This window comes from Hippocampus bargibanti, linkage group LG04, assembly GCF_051943395.1.
Source record: "Hippocampus bargibanti isolate YZ-2025 linkage group LG04, ASM5194339v1, whole genome shotgun sequence".
Taxonomy (NCBI): Eukaryota; Metazoa; Chordata; class Actinopteri; order Syngnathiformes; family Syngnathidae; genus Hippocampus; species Hippocampus bargibanti.
In genome coordinates, this window is record NC_142737.1 from 17,220,399 (window position 1) to 17,245,536 (window position 25,138).

At 41.8% G+C, this 25,138-nt stretch overlaps 2 protein-coding genes across 6 annotated transcripts in view; both read right to left on the reverse strand.

Annotated features, from left to right (window-relative positions):
* Positions 1 to 10,652, reverse strand: part of ebf2 (EBF transcription factor 2) — a 47,207-nt gene extending 36,555 nt beyond the window's left edge. For 2 of the 4 annotated variants that reach the window (XM_088994442.1, XM_088994439.1), the window contains exons 1-4: positions 9,655 to 10,652; positions 8,067 to 8,223; positions 6,611 to 6,668; positions 55 to 110 (exon numbers count right to left, since the gene is read on the reverse strand). In XM_088994442.1, coding sequence (XP_088850568.1) covers positions 55 to 110; positions 6,611 to 6,668; positions 8,067 to 8,223; positions 9,655 to 9,788 — 405 coding nt within the window. In that variant the 5' untranslated portion in view covers positions 9,789 to 10,652. Of the gene's footprint in view, positions 1 to 54; positions 111 to 6,610; positions 6,675 to 8,066; positions 8,224 to 9,654 lie in introns of all 4 variants that reach the window. The other 2 variants (XM_088994441.1, XM_088994438.1) reach the window with 1 other exon arrangement.
* Positions 10,653 to 14,659: 4,007 nt separating this feature from the next.
* On the reverse strand, positions 14,660 to 21,430 carry LOC148899300 (eosinophil peroxidase-like). Of its 2 annotated transcripts, none has more exons than XM_088994444.1 (16): positions 21,348 to 21,430; positions 21,167 to 21,229; positions 20,994 to 21,078; positions 19,648 to 19,823; positions 18,814 to 18,946; positions 18,553 to 18,679; positions 18,245 to 18,451; positions 17,808 to 18,162; positions 17,554 to 17,714; positions 17,221 to 17,479; positions 16,974 to 17,144; positions 16,644 to 16,881; positions 16,379 to 16,578; positions 16,244 to 16,291; positions 15,872 to 15,976; positions 14,660 to 15,703 (listed from the first exon to the last, which is right to left on the reverse strand). In XM_088994444.1, exons 1-16 carry the CDS (start codon positions 21,349 to 21,351, stop codon positions 15,291 to 15,293), a joined length of 2,745 nt encoding a protein of 914 aa, XP_088850570.1. In that variant the 5' UTR covers positions 21,352 to 21,430; the 3' UTR covers positions 14,660 to 15,290. The 2 variants fall into 2 exon arrangements, with proteins under 2 accessions (XP_088850570.1, XP_088850569.1); XM_088994443.1 differs by having other exon boundaries at positions 14,660 to 15,748.
* Positions 21,431 to 25,138: the final 3,708 nt, after the last annotated feature.

Sequence of the window (25,138 nt, forward strand, 5' to 3'; positions counted from 1 at the left end):
ATCACATCATTCCTTTGAAAGCTGAATTTCATTCGGAAACCAGAGCTCACCAACCTGTTTTGTGACTGAGTCGATAAGTCGCGCATAGAGATCTTGCTCCGTACGGACCCCTGCACAAAAAGAGATGTTTGTTATTAATATCTTAGAATCACTGAACTCTTTTACTCATACCTATCCATGTTATGATAAGCAAGTTTTACAATTAATTACCGCAGAAGGGATTCATCTGAAAAAATAAAAATGATCACTCAACAGCGACCACGTGCTTATTGATTAAATGCACTCTATGGTCAGGAAAAAAAACGCTGAGTCATCTAACATTTGGATTTGTAAAATTAAATGGTTTTAATATAGCCAGCATGAGATTACACCATATCCAGCTTCTTCCAGTTTATCCATCCATTCATCCCTTTTCCAGACCGGTTAATCCTCACGAGGGTCGCGGAGACGGGTGCTGTAGCCTATCCCAGCCATCTTTGTGCACGAGGCGGGGAAAACCCTGAATTGGTCGCCAGTCGATCGCAGGGTACACAGAGACAAACAACCAGTCACTCTCCGGGACGCAAACTGGTGACCTCTGCACTGTGAAGTTGCCATGCTCACCACTCAACTACCAGGCTGCAACTGCAGTTTATCCCAAGTGTCCAAAACAATTAGAAATGTTGTTTCTGTTGGATAATAACTTGGAAATTGGACGGGGGACAAAACGTTTCCACAAATATGTTGACACTGTCCCTTTTATCTGTATGCCCGCCATAGAATAAGACTTCAGCTGGTCCAAACAGTGATATAAAACCTCAACTCTCCAATTCTTTGAACTGTACTGGGGGTGGTTGGAAATAAAAGATTTATGATCAAACTCTTATCCCCCATGGTCACCCCCTCAATAGAAAAAAAAATATACACAAGATTGAACTCTCTCCAAACAAGATGGAGAAATACGATTGGCATGCACCTCATATTTTCTCTCTGATGGTTTCTGGGGGATTTGGAAGTTATTTCATGTTTGATCATTATTAGCTATCTTCTTTTTGAGAACAGAATTTACAGCCATTCTCTCACAATCTATCAAACGTGATGACATATTCTTATGCATGGCGACAGCTGGAACTACAATGACCAGCTTGACCGGTTTCATTTAATTGGAGGTGAAAGAGTTATCTCTTTCTTGAAAAAAAATCTCTCTCTCTCTCTCTCTCTCTGTCTCTCTCTCTCTCTCTCTCTCTCTCTCTCTCTCTCTCAGTCTATGTCTCTCTCTCTGTCGTTCTCTCACTCTCTCTCAGTCTCACTCTCTCTCTGTCTCTCTCTCTGTCGTTCTCTCACTCTCTTTATCTCTCTCTCTCTCTCTCTGCCTCGCTCTCTGTTTCTGTCTCTCTCTCTCTCTCTGTATATATATATATATATATATATATATATATATATATATACACAAGTACCTCGGTATACCACAGGCCAATGGCAACCTCGAATTAGCAACAAGGAAAGCGGCTACGACCAAATACCTCCAGCGGGTGAGGCAAGTCCTCAGAAGCCAGCTCAATGGCAAGAACAAGACCCGGGCAATAAACAGTTATGCCCTGCCAGTGATCAGATACCCTGCAGGAATAATAAGGTGGCCAAAGGAAGAGATTCAGACCACGGATGTTAAGACCCGAAAACTCCTCACCATGCACGGAGGGTTCCATCCCAAGTCCAGCACCCTGAGACTGTACACAAGCCGTAAGGAAGGAGGCCGGGGACTAGTGAGTGTGAGAGCCACTGTCCAGGATGAAACATCCAAGCTCCATGAATACATCAAAGAGAAGGCTCCAACGGATGATGTACTCAGAGAATGTCTCAGTCAATGGGGAACAGAGGATGAGGTGCTGGAAGAGGGACAATCATGGGAGGAAAAGCCCCTACACGGGATGTACCACCGAACCATAGCAGAAGTGGCTGATCTCAAGAAGTCCTATCAGTGGCTAGAGAGGGCTGGCCTAAAGGACAGCACAGAGGCACTCATCCTGGCTGCCCAAGAGCAGGCCCTGAACACCAGAGCCATAGAGGCAGGGATATACCACACCAGACAAGACCCAAGGTGTAGGTTCTGCAAAGAGGCACCTGAGACAATCCAACACGTAACTGCAGGGTGTAAGATGCTGGCAGGGAAAGCCTACATGGAGCGCCATAACCAGGTGGCTGGCATAGTGTACCGAAACATCTGTGCGGAGTATGGACTGGAAACCCCAAGGTCAAAATGGGAAACACCTCCCAAGGTGGTGGAGAATGACCGAGCAAAAATCCTGTGGGACTTCCAGATACAGACTGACAAGATGGTAATGGCCAACCAACCAGATATCGTGGTCATAGATAAAGGGGAAAGGAAAGCCGTTGTCGTGGATGTAGCGGTCCCGAGTGATGGGAACATCAGAAAGAAGGAACATGAGAAACTCGAGAAATACCAAGGGCTCAGAGAGGAGCTGGAGAGAGCCTGGAAGGTAAAGGTGACAGTCGTGCCTGTGGTGGTCGGAGCACTTGGGGCAGTGACCCCCAAACTCGACGAGTGGTTGCAACAGATCCCGGGAACAACATCGGATATCTCGGTCCAGAAAAGCGCAGTGCTGGGAACAGCACGGATACTGCGCAGAACCCTCAAGCTTCCTGGCCTCTGGTAGAGGACCCGAGCTGAAATGGGGACAGACACCACCCATGGTGGGTGAGACGAGGATTTTTATATATATATATATATATATATATATATATATATATATATATATATATATATATATAGGGAAGGGGATGAAGAGGAAGTGATCTTAGTGTGCGCGTGCGCGTGTGTGCGTGTGCGTGTGTGTGTGTGTGTGTGCGCGTGTGTGCTGTACAAGGGGGTTGCCGGAGAACATGTCTTTTATCTTCTCTCCCATGGGTGCCACTGTGATGGCAGAGTAGGGGCAGTGGTTGCTCATGGGAAGCAAATTTCTCCCTGTATCCGTAATGTGATGTGGGAAACACAATTGAAGTATGGTTGGAGTGTTCTTTATATGACTGATCTTTGAGTTCTGGAGTGTCCGAGATGGCAATATGTCATAACTCGGCTCCCATAAAAATTAAACACTCTTACACTGTTTCTGTTTCACTGGTGTTTTTGATGTATTTGAAGACAGACTTGTATATTTTTCAAGTGGTTGTGCTCACTGTCTATTTTTTGTGTCCTTATACATGCGACAAGTGTTCTGATAAAAATATAATTGTGATGATGGTCGGTTCATATTGTGAAATAAATAAAAGTTTTTGTTATTGGTGCCTTCTTCTTCTTTTACTTTCAGCTTTTCCCTTCAAGGGGTCGCCACAGCAAATCAGTGTCCTCCGTCTTTAGAGGTTAGATCCGCATGTTTGTTTCGGCCAGGCTTTTACGTCGGATGCCCTTCCTGACACAACCCTTTGTATTTATCCGAGCTTGGGACCGGCACAAGAAGACTTATGTCCCTTTGTGGCTACAGAACAAGCAACTCGCTGACAATGTTAAAAAATTGTGTTAAATGGTTCAACGAAACAAAATTATCTGGATCCAGATGTAACATTTAGCTTGTAGTAGACGTACAAATTCCACCATGACGTCCCTGATCCACTGCTGACATGGATGCTTTGATCCTCTCCTCTTTCAACTAGAACTGCTTCATGTCATCACAAAGAGGGTACAGCAAGTCCTGAAGAATGAATGACTCTGTGTCTTTGGGTTGTCATATTTGTTATTTTTTTCAAATTTTTTTCCCCCCCAAGATGGCGGCGCGTGAACACGCAGCGGCTCCCCTCTCCCGGCAAATTGGCGTTTTCATGTTTATGTTTGTTAAGTAATTATAAGTGCCTTGCATGCTGGGTCCGAGAGGACAGTAATTTCATCTGTGCTGTATGTCATGCATATTAGCATATTTGACAATAAAGCTGACTTTGACTTTGACTTTGACTATTTCGGTTTTACATTCACTCAAAAAAATATCACATTACCACATTAGGAAATAAAATTAAAAGCATTAAACAAACTTCTTTTTTTCAGAGTACACATTATTGACAGGGGCGGCCCGGTAGTCGAGTGGTTAGCACACCGGCTTCACAGTGCAGAGGTCGCCGGTTCGCGTCCCGGTCCGACCTCCCTGTGTGGAGTTTGCATGTTCTCCCCGGACCCGCGTGGGTTTTCTCCGGGTCCTCCGGTTTCCTCCCACACTCCAAAAATATGCATGGCAGGCAGATTGACCACTCCAAAATTGTCCCTAGGTGTGAGTGTGAGAGTGACTGTTGTATGTCTTTGTGTGCCCTGCGATTGGCTGGCAACCAATTCAGGGTGTCCCCCGCCTCGTGCCCGAAGACAGCTGAGATAGGCTCCAGCAACCCCCGCGACCCTAATGAGGAATAAGCGGTACGGAAAATGAGATGAGATGAGACATTATTGACAGTACATTGTGGCTTTTCAGGCCACTGGACGAACTCTTTACCATTGTTCTTCATCTTGTGAGATTGCCTGCTATTCTCATTTGCAACCATTTTATTTTCACACCGCTGGACATGCACTGACATGTGAAGACTGTCATCATGTTGACCGCATTGACATATTTCACTGCTCCATGAAACAAATTAATGGCAACAGAAAAGTGAATTCTAAGTTCTCAGTCAATTGGTTGCCAATAATGTTGACGAGTAATGAATTGACTTTGAGCTTTAAATGTCACTGCGCAAGAGTAAACCCGACGAGTTGACTAAATTTCTTCATGAGTGCAGAATGTGTGCTATGGCTTGTCAGGTAGGTTGCCATCAAAGGTGTTGATTTTTTCACCCTTAACAGATTATGAACCAATTTTCATTTTTTTGGTTTTCATATTTAGGATTTTATTGACATTTCAATAATTGATGTGTGAGGAAACTATTAGCGATGCGAAACATCAACATGCACACCGGTTCCACATGATCAAAATGTGTTCAACTAATATACATTTGAAAAAGAGGGTGAAATAGCATTGGTTTTCCACATTTTAATTATGTACAACTGAAAATGACAGTACATTTATTTCTATTTTAGTGAGTGTCTGAAACTTGTCCGGTTGGTTTGGGTGTGAGCATCTGGGTGTGAGTTTTGGTTTCCTGTTTAGTTCTCAGCAAGCGTTCTCCTTTTGTTTGTTTTTTACTCTTTGTCACATTCAATAGAAATGGGGCTGTTGCTCTTTTTTTTAATTGTATTCCACTTAACCTGATCGGCAGACTATCTGAAAGTCGACTAGATCACAAATTTTAGCAATAGAAAATGAAAATTGCATCAAGTAACTTGAAAAAACATCAATTGGGGCACTCGTAATTCGAGGTACAGAGGAACTGCGCGAACTTGCAACACAATTTTGAGGGCGGCCCGGAAGTTGAGTGGTTAGCACGCCGGCTTCAATGTGCCAATATTGCCGGTTCGCATCCTGCTCAGGCCTCCCTGTGTGGAGTTGCATGTTCTCCCCGGGCCTGCGTGGGTTTTCTCCGGGTCCTGCGGTTTACTCCCACGCTCCAAAAACATGCATGGCAGGCAGATTGACCACTCCAAATTGTCCCTAGGTGAGAGTATGAGAGTGACTGTTGTTTGTCGACGTGTGCCCAGCGATTGACTGGCAAGCAATTCAGGGTGTCCCCCGCCTCCTACCCAAAGGGGATAGGGATAGGCTTCAGCACCCCCTGCTATCCTAATGAGGAATAAGCGGTACGGTAATGAATGGATGGACATTTTTGAGGGTGGGGCTGTGGGATGATTTTCATCAGCAACCGCCACATAAGCCTGCCATTTATCCTGACCTTTTGAATCAAGTATGTTGAAGGAAGAAAAGGTCACCATTTTCAATTTTTTTTTTTTTTTTGTTGTTCTTTTGACTTCAAGACGGCGCCGCGAGAGTGGCTGCCTTTCCAGCAGCTCATGTATTTTTGTTTTTCTACTTTCATTCCTTTCATCACTTTGCTGCTGTGAAATGGAAATTTCTCCACTGTGAGACTAATAAAGGCATATCCATCCATCCATCCATCCATCCATATTTTCCGGTGTATAAGGCATACCGGTTTATAAGGCGCACCTCCAATGAAGGGTGTATTTTGAAAAAAGTTACATATATAAGGCGCACTGGAGTATAAGGTGCACGCACCTTCAATGAAGGCACACCACATTATCAGGCAGTACAGTAAAGGCTGGGGTAACGCACGACTTCTACAGGGGAAAACAGAGTCAGTGGCTGCTGACAGTAGTTGCGAGACCTGTTATGGCTCAATATTACTTCACATATAAGGCGCACCTGCATATAAGGCGCTGGGTCATCTTTGGAAGAAAATGAAGGCTCTTGTGTGAGTCTTGTGCACCGGGAAATACTGTCTTCTCATCAATATAGATTAAGCGTAAAGGTCAATCACTCTTTGTCACTGGGCTGGCACGTCATGGGAAGAGATTTAGTGCTGTGATGCTTTCTTTTTAAATTTTGGAAATATACAGCAGCTTTCGGTAGATGAATGTTGTAACTTGAGAGACAAAAAAGGGCTCCTACTGTAATTTCATTTCTGACAGTTTGCCATTATCTTCACTGTCTGATCATTTTAAATGTATGTGTTCACTTTCTCTTACCGTTGCTGTAGAGGAGCTGGAGCTTGTAGTGAGTGCCATTGTTGGTCTTTTCTCCCGTCTGCTCCTTAGAAAGACACACCCACACACACACACACACACACACACACACACACACCCACGCAGAGCATGTCGTTAAGCACGTTAGGGACACTGTTAAACACAAAGCCAATCTCTCCAAATCCTGCCGTTCGACCTTCTCCGGAAACGGCGCTGAGATCACAGGGCTCTACATTATATGTGTTGTTGCCATAAGCTCAATGCTTAACCTTGGGTCACATCTCCTCATCGGAGAGGGCCGAGAGCGGCGTGTCTCATACAAACACCAAGGAAGAGCCCTGAGATTGGCTGGCGGAGAAGTTGGGAGCGCGACAAGTGTGTTTGACCGTAGTGCGTGTGAGAATGAGCAGCGGTCGACCTTGACGGGAAAACTTCCTTTGCGCTACGCTTCTACTTGCCTCCAGCCCCCCACTACCTCTCTTGCTCCCCCTCTCTTTCTCGTCTTCTACCTCTACTGGTCTTTCTAAGTGGTCTCAAAGGAATGCTCTCTGGTCCAATAACCCAGGAGGCATCTCAAAGATGAGAGCAAGGGAAGAAGAACAAGAAGGCTGGGGGAGAAGAGAAACTGGGAAAAGGGGGAAGAAGAAGAGGGCAAATTAAGATGCAAGAAGATAAGTTGGGGAAATGGGAAAGGAAACCTTTGGTTTGTCATATCAGCAGATAGATTGATGACTACCTTTGTATGTTTGATCAATATCAACAGGGGATTGTTTATTTTGTCATGCCATCGCCGCTCTACCTCGGCATAATTACAAAGCCAAAACAGATGCCAGGGTAACCATGCAGAAAATGAACCCACTGGCACACGCTGACAGCTTTCAACTCTGGCATTGGCGCACACACCACCCCTGACATTCTCAGCAACCCTAACTTGACAAGATGTTGGGAGCCACCGACGGGCTCACACTCGGCTCAAGCGTCTGTCAACAGTGGACATGAGGCCAGAGTCCATTTTGACTTTTCTCCACTGCACTCGTCGATGTTCATGTCCCACTTGGCCAACCTGAGGAATTCGCCCGCTGCCCCACAGTGCTGTTTTAAGAAGACACTTTGATGATTAGCCCTCAACGGATAACTTAACAGGAGTGGGAATCATTTGCACGTAAAAAATAAATAAATGCATACATAGCGGTGGCCTCCTCCTTCTAATGAGGCACGCTGCTAATTACTCATTAGATATTCTTTTTCAATCCCACATCATCAGCTTACTGAGGGGGATACAGAGCTTGTGTAAGCATGAAGCCGTCAGCTGTTCCACGCGGGCACTGAACATCAAGAGCAGCAACTGGTTTTGAGCTCAGCTCTCTTATCGCGTATTTTTGCTGCCATTTGAGGGCCGTGCATATCTTTGGTGAGGCGCGGTGGGAAAATATACTTTGAGAATGAAACCCTCACACACCTTGTCGTGCTCCACAAAGTCCACAAAGGCGGTCCTCTCCACTTCCACAGGCTGCCCGTGTCGGTCGTAGAGCGCCAGCACAAAGTGGAAGAAGTTGGACTTGCGCAGATTGGAAGGAGGCTGCTTCTCAAAGTGAGCTCTGGACAGGGCCACTCCACTGGGGATCAACATACAGGTGTGCACTCCGTTAGACTGACATGACAACTTTTTCCGGGGGTCATCACGTCACACCCATCGTGCTATTTGCACAAAAGCAATGGTGGACTTTACAATTACATTGAAGTCGGGTTCCTCATACTGTAATTCTTCAAAGGCCAAATAAAATCAGATTTCTTTCAAGATGCACAACAAATTGTTACTAATTGTTACTGCTGTTAGTATTAAAATATTACAAATGTGTCATCATAAGGTAGTTCTCAATTTAAGATTTAGTTCCACTTCATTAAATGCATATTTCTCCAAATCAAAGTTTGAAAGTAGTATACCAATACAACATTGCAGCTTTCACAAACATGTTCAAATTTTGCTGAAACATGCAAAATAACAAACCAGTTGTATTATTATTATTATCATTATTGTTCTCATTAGTTTAATAATAGTAGAAGTAGTAGTAGTAGTAGTAATAGTATTAGTAGTAGTAGAAGAATTATTATTATTATTATTATTATTATTATTATTATTATTATTATTATTAGTGGTAGTAGTAGTAGTATTTTAATTATCATTATTGCTGTTTGTGTTATTATTATTATGCCATACAAATAAAGAAAGAGGAAGATGTAAACTAAACTAAAATATTCCTGCATACTTAATGTATATCCGTTTACTTGCATTTCACTCAAATCTATTTTCTTTCCTGCAACATTGTAAGAGTAGACCTATTTTATCTATATATTTCAAACTATAAAATACGGACACACATATATATATATATATATATATATATATATATATATATATATATATATATATATATATATATATATATATATATATATATATATATATATATATATAAACTACCAGTGCATTACCTCCATTCTTACTTAATATTTTTTCAGCACAAAGTTTGATGTTTGATTTTGAGACCTGTCGTTGCTTCTCTAAACTTTTTTAATCACGGAATGTACAAAATTCGTTTCTACAGCAATTCAAACATGACTCTACCAACACAGATTCAAAATGCTGTTGGTGTTTTTTGTTTGTTTGTTTGTTTGTTTGTTTGTGAATCAAACAAATGGATGCGCCTGTCGGAAAAGTCATTAAAACATTTTGTATTTGTGCTTCATTTTCCACTTTGTGACTTGGAAAAGTATATGTGACGATATTGTTCATGATCAGTTCCCCTTTATGCCTGTGTGCACATTATCCCTAAAATCGGTTGTCATTTATCCGACACTGTATTGTATGTCTTTACTTTTAAAAATTATTTTCATGCAGGCTTTTGAGAGAAGACGGGTAAGATTTCCCAACACGTTTACGGCGCTTTTTCAATAGAAAGATATAATCTAGGCACTTTTAACAAATTTCTCTATATTGGCAGATGATAATTAAGCATACGCTATAAATGAGAACAGATGAACAGTACCTTTGCGCAGCGACGTTGGCATCCACCACGCCGACATTACGCACCCAAGAGCGGACTGGATCCATCTCCTCTCCAAGACTTCTCTCTTTTAATCCGCTCACTTCTCGCATCAAATGCTCCTGGATCCCGAACATTTAAAACCTGTCCTGAGCGGTGGGTGCACTTTTTGAAACTCAACAAAAAGTCAGCCGGAGACCAAAAACACCAAATAGCGCAACACACTCCGAAATATGCGCCGCGCTCCTCCAATGCGCAGTAAGAAATTGAGAAGGAAAGATCTTTCAAGGTTAAGGTTGCTGATAAAGTGTGATGTTTTTGAGGGTGTCTCGATGTGAAATCCACTCGCACTTTCGTCTAAGCGTGCGAAGATGTGAATAAATAGATCCCAGCACTGTTTTCAATCATGTTCCGAGGACAGCGCCAGCACTCATCTGTTCGGCTCAACTAATTCCTGCCGCACAAAATTGTGAGTCTGTTTTGGTTGTCAATGCAACCGAGCAGCTCGCATCCAAACAGTTGGTCCGAGGGCCAGAGGGCTAACAGCGAACCACTGTGGTGAACCATGAATGAGGATGGAGAGTGGAGAAGGAGGGGCTTCGGTGCCGTATGTTGCAATGGATGCTCTCATTGGTGGAAAGTGCGTCCCGTTATTTGGACCGCTGCCACGTTCAGCATCCGCTGCCTGATATTTACACTAACTTTACACGCTCAAAACACGTACGCGCAAATCATGTTTGGCTTCATTTGTACCTGTAGACAGACGGACAGTAATAAAAGTATTATTATTAATATTACATTGCTATCTAATTTAATTTCAAAATATACCCAGTACTCGTTAAAATTCAACAGCGAGCGCTGAATGTGCATCATCAGCAGGTTCATCCGCCTCACACAGTAATGACTGTTACCTCTTCAAAGAACTCTTCACGCGTTCCTCATAGAAACAAGATCAGTGCCTGATAAAAAGAGAAGCAAAAAAATAATAATAAAACGCTATATATCACGTTCCCTCCCTTTTTCTTGTTTAAACCATCAAGTTTTGCCTGATTCTTTCCCCCTCAGTCTATTGTCGTCTCATTGGCCGGGACAATGTCACAATGACAGTGCCCCCCCACGCCCCTCCCTCTTTCTGGTCCCGCCGCAGCCCACCATCTGCCGCCCGCGCGGGACAAAGTCAGATGTTTCCCCCCCAATCATGAGAGCCGTCCCGGGGAGTCGTGCTTCCTTCTCCCCCTTCAGCCCCCCCTCTCCCAGCCATCCCCACTCACCTCCACCCAGCGTTGTCGCCTTGTCCACCACTCAGGCCAGCTCACATGACAGCTTCATTGCACCTCAAGTCTGCACACTTAAAGGACATTCCTTCACTGTTCCTGAAATATGATGTACATTGTATTCAAACAGTAAAAAAAAAATAATATCTAGTAGTAGTGTCACGGTTTGTGAGGTGGTGGATGGTTGTGGATCCCAAAATAGCAGGCAGGAGGGAGGCATCGGGGTGTATTTGACAAATTGTATTAAAACAAAGTCAGCAGTAACAAAATCTCAAACAACAAAGTAGCAAACAAAACCATGAGTAAAATTTGAAAAGATGAATAAAACCTGACTGGATGAAACAAATACAATGACCCGACACCGACACCGAATGGTCTGCCTCGAGTCCTCGAAACTGCCAGTGATTGAAACAACCAACACCTGTGCAGCTGCAGGAGGGGCCCTACAGCGCCACCCGTTGGTCGCCGACCAGAACGTGACAAGTCGTAGTAGTAATAATAATACTAATACTACTACTACTACTACGACTACTACTACTACTACTAATACTAATAATAATAATAATAATAATAATAATAATAATAATAATAATAATAAATTTCATTTATAAGCGCCTTTCAAAACTCTCAAGGTCACTTTGCAGTCACAGGATAGTAGTAGTAATACTAGTAGTAGTAGTAGTAGTAGTAGTAGTAGTAGTAGTAGTACTAACTGTGCAAGCTTTATACTTGTGGTTACAATAGTAATATATTTTAATGCTAATATTTTTGTACAGTATTGCAGTGTACCTCAAGAATATTGAATCACGTTTATGAAAGAATGAAAGACATTTTACAATTCTGATGTTGAGGAAGATGAGATTTTCTGCATTGATTTTTTTTTTTTTGTTTCTTCGCAAATTGCTAATCAGCTGATCTTTTGAATAAGGTGCGTACAAGTTATTCTTTTTTATCTTTTCAAGTTGTTACACAAAATAAAATCATCTGGATCCACCTGAAAAACATTTATGTTTAGTGTGTGCAGCTACTTGAAATAATAAAATGGTGTACAGTAAATCCAAACAAATTTTTTTAAGTATGGTACTTTGGCTAAACGCTTACTTCGATCATAATACTGCTCTGAGCCAATTTGTACTTATCAACGAGTTGACTTCACATACCACATACCGTTTATAACTTGAAGTCAGTCAATCAGTAAATGTGAGTTTTTGACATCTCCAATATTCCAGTTTACAATTTCCAGATGACTTTGTGCTCATCCTTTTACTGCCATTGCAGGTCTTTGTTCAAACACAAAATGTTCGGCCTAAAAGATGCAAACTTCATCCAGTATGTCTGCAGCAATGGCAGGCCGTCAGGGCCTGCAAAACCTTCTCTGCTGACCTAAAATAGCTGAATCACAGATTGATTAATTATATTTGTCCATAAATCTTGTAAAACGATTCCAAATTGTCTTTCAGCTTCCTTTCATTGCTTTCTCCCTGTTGTACTGCTTCCAGATGTGTGTTTTCGTATTTAAGCATGTTAACCAATCACATTTCAGCCATCATTTGTTACAAAGGACAGAAATCTACCTGGACATAATAATAGCTGGACTCATTAGCTTTGAACAAAGATTCAAAGTGAGTCCTAAAATATGTAAACTAGCAACTTTGGAACCACTAAAATTGCAGCAAGAAATAAGAGCGAAACAAGACTGAAACAAAAGTGATGCGAAGTGATAACCACAAACTTCAATTCTGTGCTAACGACAACTTTATTTGTCATAGAAGTTGCACACATGGGCAGAGCAGGTTGTTTAGCTTAATGTAAACAAGACTTTTGTGAAACAGGTTTAATTAATTTATCAAATATGACTTGACTTTCATTGAATTGTCTATAAATAATTTCTATGGACGATCAATCCCTTGTGTGTGATGTTGTTATTGTTATTGTTATTGTGTGTGTATGTGTATGTGTATGTGTATGTGTGTATGTGTGTGTGTGTGTGTGTGTGTGTGTGTGTGTGTGTGTGTGTGTGTGTGTGTGTGTGTGTGTGTGTGTGTGTGTGTGTGTGTGTGTGTGTGTGTGTGTGTGTGTGTGTGTGTGTGTGTGTGTGTGTGTGTGTGTGTGTGTGTGTGTGTGTGTGTGTGTGTGTGTGTGTGTGTGTGTGTGTGTGTGTGTGTGTGTGTGTGTGTGTCAGAGGAAGCAGCTGGTTTTCGTCCCTTTCCGCTAATAGCAGAACTAATGTAAGCCACCATCGCAACCGTCACCTTGACTGCCAGTCTATTGAGCTGTTTTTTTGTTTGGTTCCCTTCATTGATTAAGATGCGTATCCTCAGTGAGCATGTTCAATTTACCATAGAAGCAAAGTTACTTGAGTTTTTTCTATCTGAAAATGAGTCAAATTCATATGACCAATTAAAAGAGTTGTTCCGTTTGCTGAATGAGACTAATACTGTGCCTCATTCAAATGAACAAAGGAGATTTGAAAATCCCGTTTTGAACCTGTTCTTTCTGCAGCTCTGTCATTACTCAAAAGAGTTTGAATTTCACACCAGCGTAATTGAATGAGATGACGATATTTTGACTGAGGAGGGGAAACTAATATAACAGGGTGCATATTTACTCTTTAATCACATGCAGTCATTTCATTTCGACAGTAATATTATTAAGAATATATTGTTGAAAATTTGCTTGACAATTACATAAATATTGTGCTGTTGCTATGATACATTTTCTTCAGGGTGATGATGCTTTAAAGCTTAATTTTCTCGTTAGCAAAGCCACAGTTCAAAATGTTCAGTAATTCCATTGGACATACTTTTTCAAACATTTTAAACTGTAAATCCCATTTACAAAACAAATCTTTTTATTATGACTGTTAATTAGTAAGAGGAGCAAGTGTTATATATGTCAGATCACGTTATTAATATGGATTTGTAGTAAATGTTTTGGGTCATACAAATTGTGAATGCTGGTGATGCCCGTGTGGTCAATATATAAAATTCAACAGGAGTGTTGAAAATCAAAACAAAAACTATTCATTATTATGACATTAAAACAAAAGGACGATGCTAACTATAATACTCATCTCTTTCTCCTGCTTTTACAGAGAATTTACACTTACACGAATGGGATTTTGGAAAGTAACATTCCACAGGTTGCAACCGTGCCTACTTTCATATAAGGTATTTTGTATATTAGCGCCACCCACTGGTCTATAGAAGAATATGTTATTTTATTTATTTACCCTCCACAGAGGATTGTGGAAGAAGTGTGACAATTAAATCGAGATCGGATTGACAAGTGAAGATAGCGCAATATGCTAAATTGTACCACCACCCAAATGTTAACGATATTACTTTGGTAATGGCAATTTGATATCAGTTTTGATGGCTCTTGCTTGAAAATTCATTTTGTGGGCTGAGGTTTTACACAAATTAGGATGATTTTGAGAAAACATTTCTCAAAAATACTATTTGCAAAATTCTGCTTTTGGTGGTGAGGCCCCAAGTGCTGCTGAAAGAGCCCCAAATCTTTGGTTGCCCAAATAACTGGTACTAATTTCTAATATCCATAATACTGTACTTTGTTTGGGGGGGGGGGGTGCATGCTTTTTAAGTGTATTAAGATCATTTAGAAAAACATTCAACAATCTTATGAAATATTTCAATAAATAATTTGAGTAAAAGATTGTTCATTCTGTTTTCTATGTGAAATTTTTGATATGATTGACCTTGTCAAGACACATGCTGTATTCATATATTTATTGACAGATTCAATTTCAATATGGCAACAAAGCAGAAAAGAGCAGCTTTTGGCCAAAGATGATTCTGTTGTGCTCCTGTCAAAAATATCCTGTGACGTAGAAAGGTGTTCTTTCGAAAGGGATTTTTTTATGATGAATTTCTTTGCAAAGAAGGAGAACACAATATCTCATGGCACAAGTTATATGGGGTTGATGTATAGACATGCATGGACACACGCGCCCTGGCGCGCGCACACACACACGCACACATGCACGCGGGCGCCGCCACACGCACGCACGCACACATGCAACCACTCACACACACACACACGCGCGCATGCACACACACACACATGCAACCACTCACACACACACGCGCGCGCATGCACGCACGCAAACACACACAGACACATACACACACGCACGCAGGCACGCGCGCACACACATACAAACACACACATTCAACATGTGTATTCTACATGGATGAATGCAGGATCTGTCTCTTGCTAGCTAACTAGCATGAAATTAAATCAAATTTTTGAAAAACGGGGATATTTTTTGTTTGTATTCAATGGGACCAAAGCCAATGAGCATTTCCGTTTGTAACTATCCTTCAAGATGTTTTGTATGAGTGATTAGTCCTCAGTAAAGAGCAAATGGCCATTGAAGTAGCTATCTCTTGTCAGACCATTGCCACCAAAGTTAGCTACAAGCCACACCTTGTCTCCCCCTTTCAGCTTAATGTATGTGCTTCCACTGGCTGAGATATAACCTTCCTGCTTGGTGGTAAACGAGTGCAAGATTATTTCTCCATTGCGCATCAGATCCACACTGGCCGCATGCTCAAAGATGGTGCAGGAGAACTGAAATTCATACACTCCCGGATACATACAGGTAAATATGCCTGTGTTGATGTCATAGCTGTTCTGCCCATTATAGATGACCTCTTGGAAGGGGATAGGAATACCGGGTCTGGGGAAATTATTGCTCAGTCGGACAGAGAAAGCCATTTTCTCAGAGTGATAGGATCCCGGGGCACCTGGAGGTCCTGGAAAAGGAAAAACATAGACAGATAGATAGGCACCTGGAGTTCCTGGAAAAGGAAAAACATAGATCGGTAACAACCTTAAAACTGCTGGGTTTTTTTAACCCGCCAGTTTTAAGGGTATATGGGGAACCTGCGTGTCCTGTAAAGAGAAGCCATCAATATGTTTACCTGGTGGCCCAGGGGGTCCAGCAGGTCCAGGGTGTCCATATCCTCCAGGATTCATGCCTGACCACTGTGACCAGGCTGACCAGGCTGACCATGCTGACCAGGGAGCTGGAATCAATCAATGGATGATGGTCAGTCATAATCCAAAATGTATTCAAGAATTCCAAGAGAGTTTAGAAATGACTCAATTCCAATTGCAAAGTATTGTATTTGCAAAGGTCAGAGCAACAGGCATTTGCAATGAACCAATCAGCAGCACAAGAACTGTTTAGTTCCGAACAACCAATATGAAATTGTTATTATTCTGTCATAGATCGCCATTTAGATAGATAGCAGGTCCAATTAATACGAATGATTTATATGTGTTTAACACACCTGGAGTGGGCTTGACTATGTCCGGTTTGGTGTCAGGAAATCCATACGCTAGAATACATAGAATGATGACGTCAGTCATTCCAAAACATAAAGACAAATGTCATTTTCTAGAGCTTTTTTTCCCATGGGACTCACGGGTGGCTTTCCATGGAGTGAGGTCAAACTCCGGGATGTAACGGCAATCGGTGTAACCGTCACCCCGTGGCCGGAACAGGAAAGGTTGGTCTGGAACGTCTGTGATACCGGTGTTGTCACAGATAATGCGAGACATTGATGTCGTCAGCAGAGACGCTCTCTGGGCCCTTGTGAAAACTCCATCATTCTCCCACCAAAATCTGGAAACAAGGTTTTGTCACTGGGTTTATACGTGAAAGGCATGTATTTGTTCAAATCTCTTTACCTGTCCCCAGCTCGAGCGTTGCGGAATTGAATTCCAATCAGGCAGGCAAACAAGGCTCCAACTCTTCCTCCTTTCACCAGAGGCTCTGCAATTCCTCCGAACCATGGATCAATGTTCTCAGGTGTGCCGTACAGATCTAGAATCTTCCTTGCCAATTCCTTATTGTTCAGCACTTCAGCCAGCTCCTGCTCATTCCTTGGTTGTGACAGACCACAGAACTTGCGCCATTGGGTATATCCTGAGAACACAGGTAGAGTATATACCGAATAATACATCGCTCCGAGAAAACGAACAGGTTGTGTATGCTGGAAGTCAACAAATCACAGATACCGGGGAGTCCGTGGTCACGTCCACGCTGCATGTTGAGAGAGGCCAGATCCAGTGCCAACTCAGCGGAGAATGTAAACAGCAAATCTCTCAGCTCATCAGTTATGATGGCATCCTGAACGTTTAACTTGGCCTGCCGACCCACAAGGCCCCTCACGATTGGGTCGATACCACCTGAAACCATTTTGACATGTCATGTAATCAAATGCAAGGTCGTGGACTAGAAACCAGCTGCAGACGGGGACTCTACCTTCAAAGACAATCCTCCATGGTGTGTTCAAGGCCGTGTGCAGCAACGGAGAGGGATACAATGGGTGGTCCTCATAAGCCTCATTGAGGCGGAAAACAAAAGGCTGAATCATCGAGTGGCCATATCGATAGGCGGCTGTTGCATATACATTGGAAATAGTGGCGTCGATGAATTTATCATAGCCGGGGTAGGTAGAGAGCTTCTTGGCTACAACTTCAGGACCAACAATGTAGCCAATGTAGTCTCTGAATGTAATCACCTAAGGGACCACAAACAATGTCAACCGGACAATTCATCAAGCAAGATGATTGTTCAAGAGAAGGCAGCTCTAACCTGGAGATAGGCTCCCACAATCTTGCGGGCTTCCTGGTACAGTCTCTCTCCATTCCAGTCAGGGTTTAACTTTGCCAGGGCTCGAGCCAGACGGTTGTGCTCCCGTAAAAAGAGTGTGTGTAGCGAAGTCAAAATAATGTTCTCGTTGGAACGTTCGTCACCTTCAAAGTTAACATCAAGTCAAATAGTCGCAGATGGAGTCCAGAATCTCAAAAGTAGAAGTTTCAAATGGGCTGGTTCTGCCTGTCACTCACCTGCCAAAAAGCAAAGCACTTCCTCGGCATTTTTGTCGTTGGTGATGCGAGCTCGGGTTGCGCACACGTTAGCCATCATCTTGGTAAAGGGTAGCAGTTCTCTGCCTTTGTCACTAAACTCTTCGTTCACCCTCAACAAGCCCTGATCTGTGGTGAGGTCACGGAGGTCCAGAGCTTTTTCGTCATCCGAGCCGTACACCTGACTGGCGTCAATGTAGGACGTGAGGGAATTCAGCTGTTGCCTCACGGTGGCAGCACCAAAGATGAAGCCTGTGTTGCCAGATCCACACGTTGCTGTCGATCGGAAAAAAGGGATGCACTCCTGCTGGCCAAAGCGCGGGCCGTTCTTGGGAATCTGCACACAAGACGAGATGTGGTGAGTCTTTTTGTGTTTGCAGGTGTGCCCTGTGTGCCAGACTGTATGCAAGAATACTGACCAAAATAGGGAAGCAAGGCTCGGTGCGCTCACAGCTCTCATCGCAATCTAGACCGTTGCTGAATGAACGTATTACCGGGGAATGAGGCGCTAAGGTCTGGTCGTGGTCTGTCCATTGTCCAAAGGAGGGCAACAGATGAGTAAAGACTGAGTCGCTCACTATATCGTTGTTGGCCGTGGTCAGGATGCGATTGGACACTTCTCTCACCTAAAATGATCAAGACATTTAATGAAAGTTTGCACGTTCAAAATGGCCATTTGTGTATCTTCGGTTGCATGTAACATAGAAGCAGAATAGGATGATCTAACCAAAGGGAGAAGGAAGCCATTGATTTTAATCGGGTCCCATCCTCTGGGCACGGAGATTCCGTCCTGGTACTCAGCAGGAAGCCAACGTACAAACGGTATGTTAGAGGCTCCCCATCGAGGGTTGTGCCTGTGGACACGTGGAATTCATCAGGGGTAGTAATTCATCGCGGGTGGTACTTGGTTTAGGATGTAAACGCAAAGAAATTCAATAAAACTGGGAAGCACCAAAAAGCCAGGAAATAATTAGGACAATTGTCTTACTCGTTGTTACAGACGCCACTTATGGTACGAAAGACGTCCACGTTGGAAGTTGTCTTGCAAGAGGGCACACGTTGTCGAGGTGAGCAGCCAGTCAGTTCTGATATGAACTCCAGATCTTCCTCAGACAGCAAATCTAGCGACAATATCATTTAAAAATCAGTTATTCGTAATCTAAACCAAGGGTGTCAAAGTCATTTTTTGCCGTGGTCCACATTGTAGTTATGGTTTCCTCTCGAGGGCCGTTATGAGAATGTTTCATCCCCTCCACATATTACATACAGAATGCACAACAAATTAATGAATAACTAGTTTTCAAATCAGAAGTCACGAATAATGACTGTTATTGTGTTTTTCATAAGACAATTTGAAATTTTGGTTCTGACTTTAGCAAGCGTCGTGGAACTTGACATGCCTGATTTGCTTTCGCGGGTCGAATAAAATGATATGATTGGCAGATTTGGCCCCCGGGCCTTGAATCTGACACCTCTGATCTAAACAAACAAGAAAGTTCAAGTTAGAAAGTTCACTTGTGGTGAACTTTCTAAAGTACAGGATCTAAGTTTCAACGGTAGGAAGGCAAAAACCATAAGGACAAATCCAATCTTGGAAAGTCCCAAACATTGAGTACTGACTGATAATGAGAGACTATTTTCACAAATATTTTCGTTGTACTAAGTTCATCCTGTCTACTTGATATCTAATTTAAAGCAGATTCTTTACTGACAGACAGTGTAGGTGTTCAAATACCTGACAGGTTACGCCGAAACATGTCAGGTATTTGAACACCTACACTGTCTGTAAGTAAAGAATCTGCTTTAAAATATTTTCACACACCTGTGGCATTGATGGAACGTCTTTGCCGTCTTTCTGCCGACCTTTTGATGATGTTCAGTGTGGCATCCATATAATCAGCAGATCGGGCCACCTCGCGGGTAAGTCCGATGGGTTGCTTGAAAAAGCGCAACACATCCTGAGGTCTGCCACCACTGCGTCTGACACGATCAAGGGTCCTGGAGCATTAAGATGTCACATTCATGAGCAGCTAGTCTCTTTTTCACGACACAATTACAATCGCTCTCATTCGACATTTGGATAGGACGTCATTGTATTTCAGTCATAAATATGACAACAGTGTGTGTCAATCATTCTGAATCAATGAACACATAAACTAATTGAACCGATTGTCTTTTTTGTTATCATCTTAAAAAATTGATGAATACCCCGCTCCCACTCAACTGTGACATAAAACTGTTGGAACAAAAGGACACACAATAGCAGTTGCTTTGAGCTTTCTCGTGCTGAATTTAAAGGAAATAACAGCAGCCACATCCACTAGATGGCATACATGTCAGTTGTGTTCCCTCTCACAATTGACTCACACCCCTTTCTACCTGCGCGAGTGTATGTAAAAGGACAAAAATAAAGAAAACAAATCATCTAATTAATCTGGTGTATTTACGACAAATAATCTTGTTGATCTAATTTTTCCAGTGATGCATCGTGACAAGCAGAACAACAAAGCTCTCTTCACCTAGATGGCAGGATTCCAGAAACAGGTGCATCACGATTTCCATTTTTGCAAAAGAATAATAATTTGTGGTTAAACTAAACGCACTTAGATTTCGCAGGTAAATCTATTGCTAAATTGAGACAAGGCTATGTATTTCATTATTGCCTAAATTTGTGACGTTATGTTTAATGATACGCCGTCACATTTTCAAAAGCAAAATTTTCGCCTTGGCTCAGTAAGTTTGGGAGAAACTTCCCTTGACTGCTTGTCCTCATTTGAGTTGCCAGTTTTCTTGAAGTCATGAACCAAGCCTCGAACCAAACAGTCTTTGAGGACGAATCTCACACGTTTAGATAAAAAGGGTCCATAATTTAATGTATTTACATATGGCAACAAATTGCTTTGAATGGCTTGATCCTTGATTTGCCCCAAGAATGACTGTGACACAGATGAACTGAGCAGCAAGATACCAAAGGTGTTTGTTTTTCTTCAAGAAAATATGTATCTCCTTCTGGAGCCAAATTCATTACAAAATATAAAATACAGTTAGCGTACTTTGGGGCTGTATTGAGTCCTAATTTTTATTTTCACATCAAAATGATGGCTGGTTGTTGTTCAACATTTCCAGATTCCAGCGCAAAAAAGTCCTTCATCAAATCTATGAACTCACTCTTGTCTTGAGTATTCGTATGCCGAGTCCACCTTAGTGATGGCGGCGTTTACAGCCTGTTCAAGGCTCGCCCTGTTCAGAAATTCTGGAAGCAAATACAGAAACACGATCAAAACTAATCTGTCGAAAATAAATCAGATACGATTAAATGTGTGTGAGCAAGCTGTACTTACGGGCATTCACCTGCCACTGCGTGCAAAGCGCTGCAAGTAGCAGGCACGCTCGCTGAAACATCTCTGGTGAGGAAAAAAGAAAAAAACACCCTGTCAAACTGATCGAATTAAAGATAATGTGATGAAATAACAAATCCAATTAAAAATGAATTTTTATTTTTTTATTAGCTTGGTTGTTTACGCATTTAGTATCTTAAGTGACCTAAAAGGAAGTAGCTTCAAGATGATTTAATCAGCAGCGGCAGTCGGCGTACAGTAAGTAAGGGAGTTGCCACGCTCGCAGCTTTTATAAAGGAGCGTCACTGGAAACACTTTTCGTCACCAAGAATTTGGAGCATTTTGTTTTCCTTGTTTTTCTTTTGTTTGATTTTTTTCTTTGTTTCCGCCTTGGGTTCCTGGTTTAACCACTTCTCCTAGGAGATATATATATATATATATATATATATATATATATATATATATATATATATATATATATATATATATATATATATATATATATATATATATATATATATATATATATGTATATATATACAGTATATAATTTTTGGGGGGTTGTTATGAACACGGCGCCGACTGGTTAGCAGGTACAGTACACGCTTCCAGGACCTCGGCGACCTTCAGTGATGATAAAACGGTTTAGATAAATGAATAAATGAATGGCTATAATATTTCAATATCTACAAACTGAATAAATGAATGGCTATAATATTTCAATATGTACAAACTATTTGCATAGTCTGAAACGTCCTGATTCTGTGACATCTAGTTGGTACTTTTATGCCGACATGACGCGATTGTTACACAAAAAAAACTTGACAAAGGACATACACAAAAAAATGTTGACAGGTGATGTCAAACAACTTCCCGGAGAAGCGTTCGTGACAAGACTTACTGCTTTGATTACATTTCTTTCCACAGTCTTCCACACCCACACGGAAAAAAAGAACCGTTGGATTTACTATAATTAGTTCGAACATGTACATCGCTTGCACGTGCTTAAAATGCGTTAAACTTGTGTTATTTTCACGTGGTTTTCTAAAAAATCACATATCTGCGAAACATGTTTTAATCGTGTGCAAGCGATTATTGAGTACCCCTTTTTCGGTGAATGCACGCCTAAACGCGCGGCGGCTCACAGGTTTGTACATTCACCCACATTTTTTGATCGATGATTTTAATTGATATACGGAAGACTTTAAATTCAGAATTCTGAGAATGGAGTCAGAATTTTAAAGTCAGAATTTTGAAAATAAAGTGAGAATCTTGCCAACCTTAATTTTTTCTCCACTGGCTCTAATACTCTTCCATGGATATTGTACCAATTTCGATTATGCTTTTTTTTTTTGTTGCTATTTTGTGATACAATTCAGGTATTCAAAAAGGCAGAAATGACGCGACACTTCCCGGTTGTGACAATTCATGCTTAATAACATTGTTTCCCTTTTTTCCGGCCAAATGAGGGCCAAACGAGGGCTTCATGATACACGTGGGGGCACGGTGAGAAAATAATGTGCAAATATCTGTTAATTAATATATTGCGAAATGAATATTACAATATAAAATAAAATACTCAAGCGACTTAACGGGCGTGGAGTGGAGGGTTGGGGGGAGCGGGCAGATTTCTGACTGTACCATGTGCCCCCCTTAACTCCGGTATAGAGCACAACCTCTAAATGAATACGTACATAGTTAAAAAAAAAACAATTTCTTAAAAATTATGTTCTGGTAGAAGTTGTGTTAAAATCTGTCTGGGGTTTTAGTCCTAACATTATATTTTTCATCATTCAAGTAACACATATTTTTGGGGGAAGTATTGTACAGTATATTGAATATTTCAGAAGTATTTCGACAGCGCAACAGTTTTTATGATTTTCTCTGAACTCTTTTCCCACAAATACAACGAAATTGAAATAAAAAAAAACAAGTGTGATTGAATTATATCAACTTTCATCTTTACTTTAAGTGATTTTATAAGTTTGACTTAACATTTTGGCGAGACACCCATTTGATAGAGCTCCCCCGAAGCTCAATAGGACATAGTTTATTATATATAGTGAAATCCATTGCACAGTGACTGGCTCCGCAAGAGTGGCTGCCTTCAGCAGCCCCTAGATTTTTTTTCCTACTTATTCTTTTTCATTTTCTCTTCTTTTCATAATTTTGCTGCTGTGGAATGAGAATTTCTCCAGTTATCTCATCATTAAAGTGTGAAGCCTGCATGACCAAATCCCAATTGTATTGCCTAAAAAAGATACAGTACATGCTAGGCCCGCACTGCAAATTTTCCGTTCTTGATTATACTTTGAAATTCGCCTTCAGGTAAGTGAAAGACTTGCTCTATTCTCTTGAAATCAGGCCAGAGCGGGATTAAGCTTTGGTTACTTTACAGAAAGCTACAACCACAGCAATGAATTGTTCAATGACGACATCTCAATCTATCACAAGTGAGTCTGACATCAGGACTAATTTAAGTCATCCAGTTCAATTGCAGGCGGCCTTGTAGTCGACTGTTAGCACTTAGGCCTCACAGTGCAGAGGTGCAGTTTTCGACCCCAGTCTTCCTGTATGCAGTTTGCATGTTCTGCACGTGCATGATTGGGTATTCTGGTTTCCTCCCACATTCCAAAAACATGCATGGCATGTTAATGTAGCCGTTTAAATTGGCCCCAAGTGTGATTGTGACCATGAATGTTCTTTGATATATGTGTGCCGTGCGATTGGGTGGCAACTAATTCAAGATGTCCCCGCCTATCGCCAAAAGACAGCTTGGATAGACTCCAGCCAGTGACGTGCAGTGGGGTTCATGGCTGGTGAAGCACTGACGTCATGACAGTCAGATTTACAAACATATGAACTCCACAGAGTAGCTTATTCACCATTTGATTGGCAACAGTTAACGTGTTTTGTTTAAAATGTCATGTCAGCATTCTGTAGCATCGAAAAAAACAGAATTAAAAAAACGTTATTATCGTGTTACCTTTACTTATAAATGAAGTGCAAGTCTCTCTGTCTCTATGGAGATCATTGCCAGTGAAGAAAGTCGTCCTTGATCAGTCCCGTTCCAACTGTATTTTTTCCGTCTTTTATGCTGAGAATGACCGCTCCACTGATGCTGTAGTAGCTGGAACAGTGAGCACGAGCTGGAGCAAGAAGGTTCAATGGATTGGTGCATGTATTTCAAGTAATTCTTTGTGGTCAAATAAATGAAAATAAGACTAAAACTAATGCCTTAGTTAGTGTGTAAATTACTTGGGTGCTCCATCGTAAAATGACTCATATCATCTGAAGGTCGAGGACTTTCCATGATGTTAACTCCCCTGAGGATATTCCCACCCATAGCTAGAATTCAGTGGCTGGTTAGGAGTTTAAAGCCTTGCCATTCAGTGGAGACTCTGTGATTTAATTCACCTCTTTGTGTCAGGCTCTGCTTGATGCTGCTTATAGTTGGAGGATCCCAAAACGTAGCGAGGAACAGGGTGGACTGACCAAGATGTATTTGACAAAAATACATCTTGCAGCGTACACTGGAGAAAACTCAAGCAGGTCCTGGAAAACCACAGGAAACCAGAATAGTAAAAACCCAGGACAGAAAACAAAACATGACGAGCACAAAGACATTCAGAATGACTCGACCAAGACTGATGGAACTCAGGGAACTAAATACAAGCCAAGGGATGAGACCACGAGGAACACCTGGACATAATAGTTCCCCTCCCTCAATGGATGGATGCCAGACATCCGAACAGGAACGGGTCGCAGTGGGACTGGGCCTTTGGTCCTAAATTGTCCAGTTTTGGTTGGATCATTCGGTCAAGGTGTTGCATGATGGGAGGTATATCGGACCGCCAGGGGTCCCGCCTTTGGCTGCAGCCCAGCTCACAGAGCACCCGACCACTTTGGGACTGGACAAAACGGAAGTACCCGAACAAAGTCCTAAAAACCACAAGAGAACAAAACATATCAGGG

What these genes read in the sequence shown, in the direction of transcription:
- LOC148899300 (XM_088994443.1), bottom strand. An exon ending in TACGAATACTCAAGACAAGA is followed by an intron (nt 19,824 to 20,993) that starts GTGAGTTCATAG and finishes TTAATGCTCCAG; the next exon opens with GACCCTTGATCGTGTCAGAC. An exon ending in CACTCCATGGAAAGCCACCC is followed by an intron (nt 16,292 to 16,378) that starts GTGAGTCCCATG and finishes TATGTATTCTAG; the next exon opens with CGTATGGATTTCCTGACACC.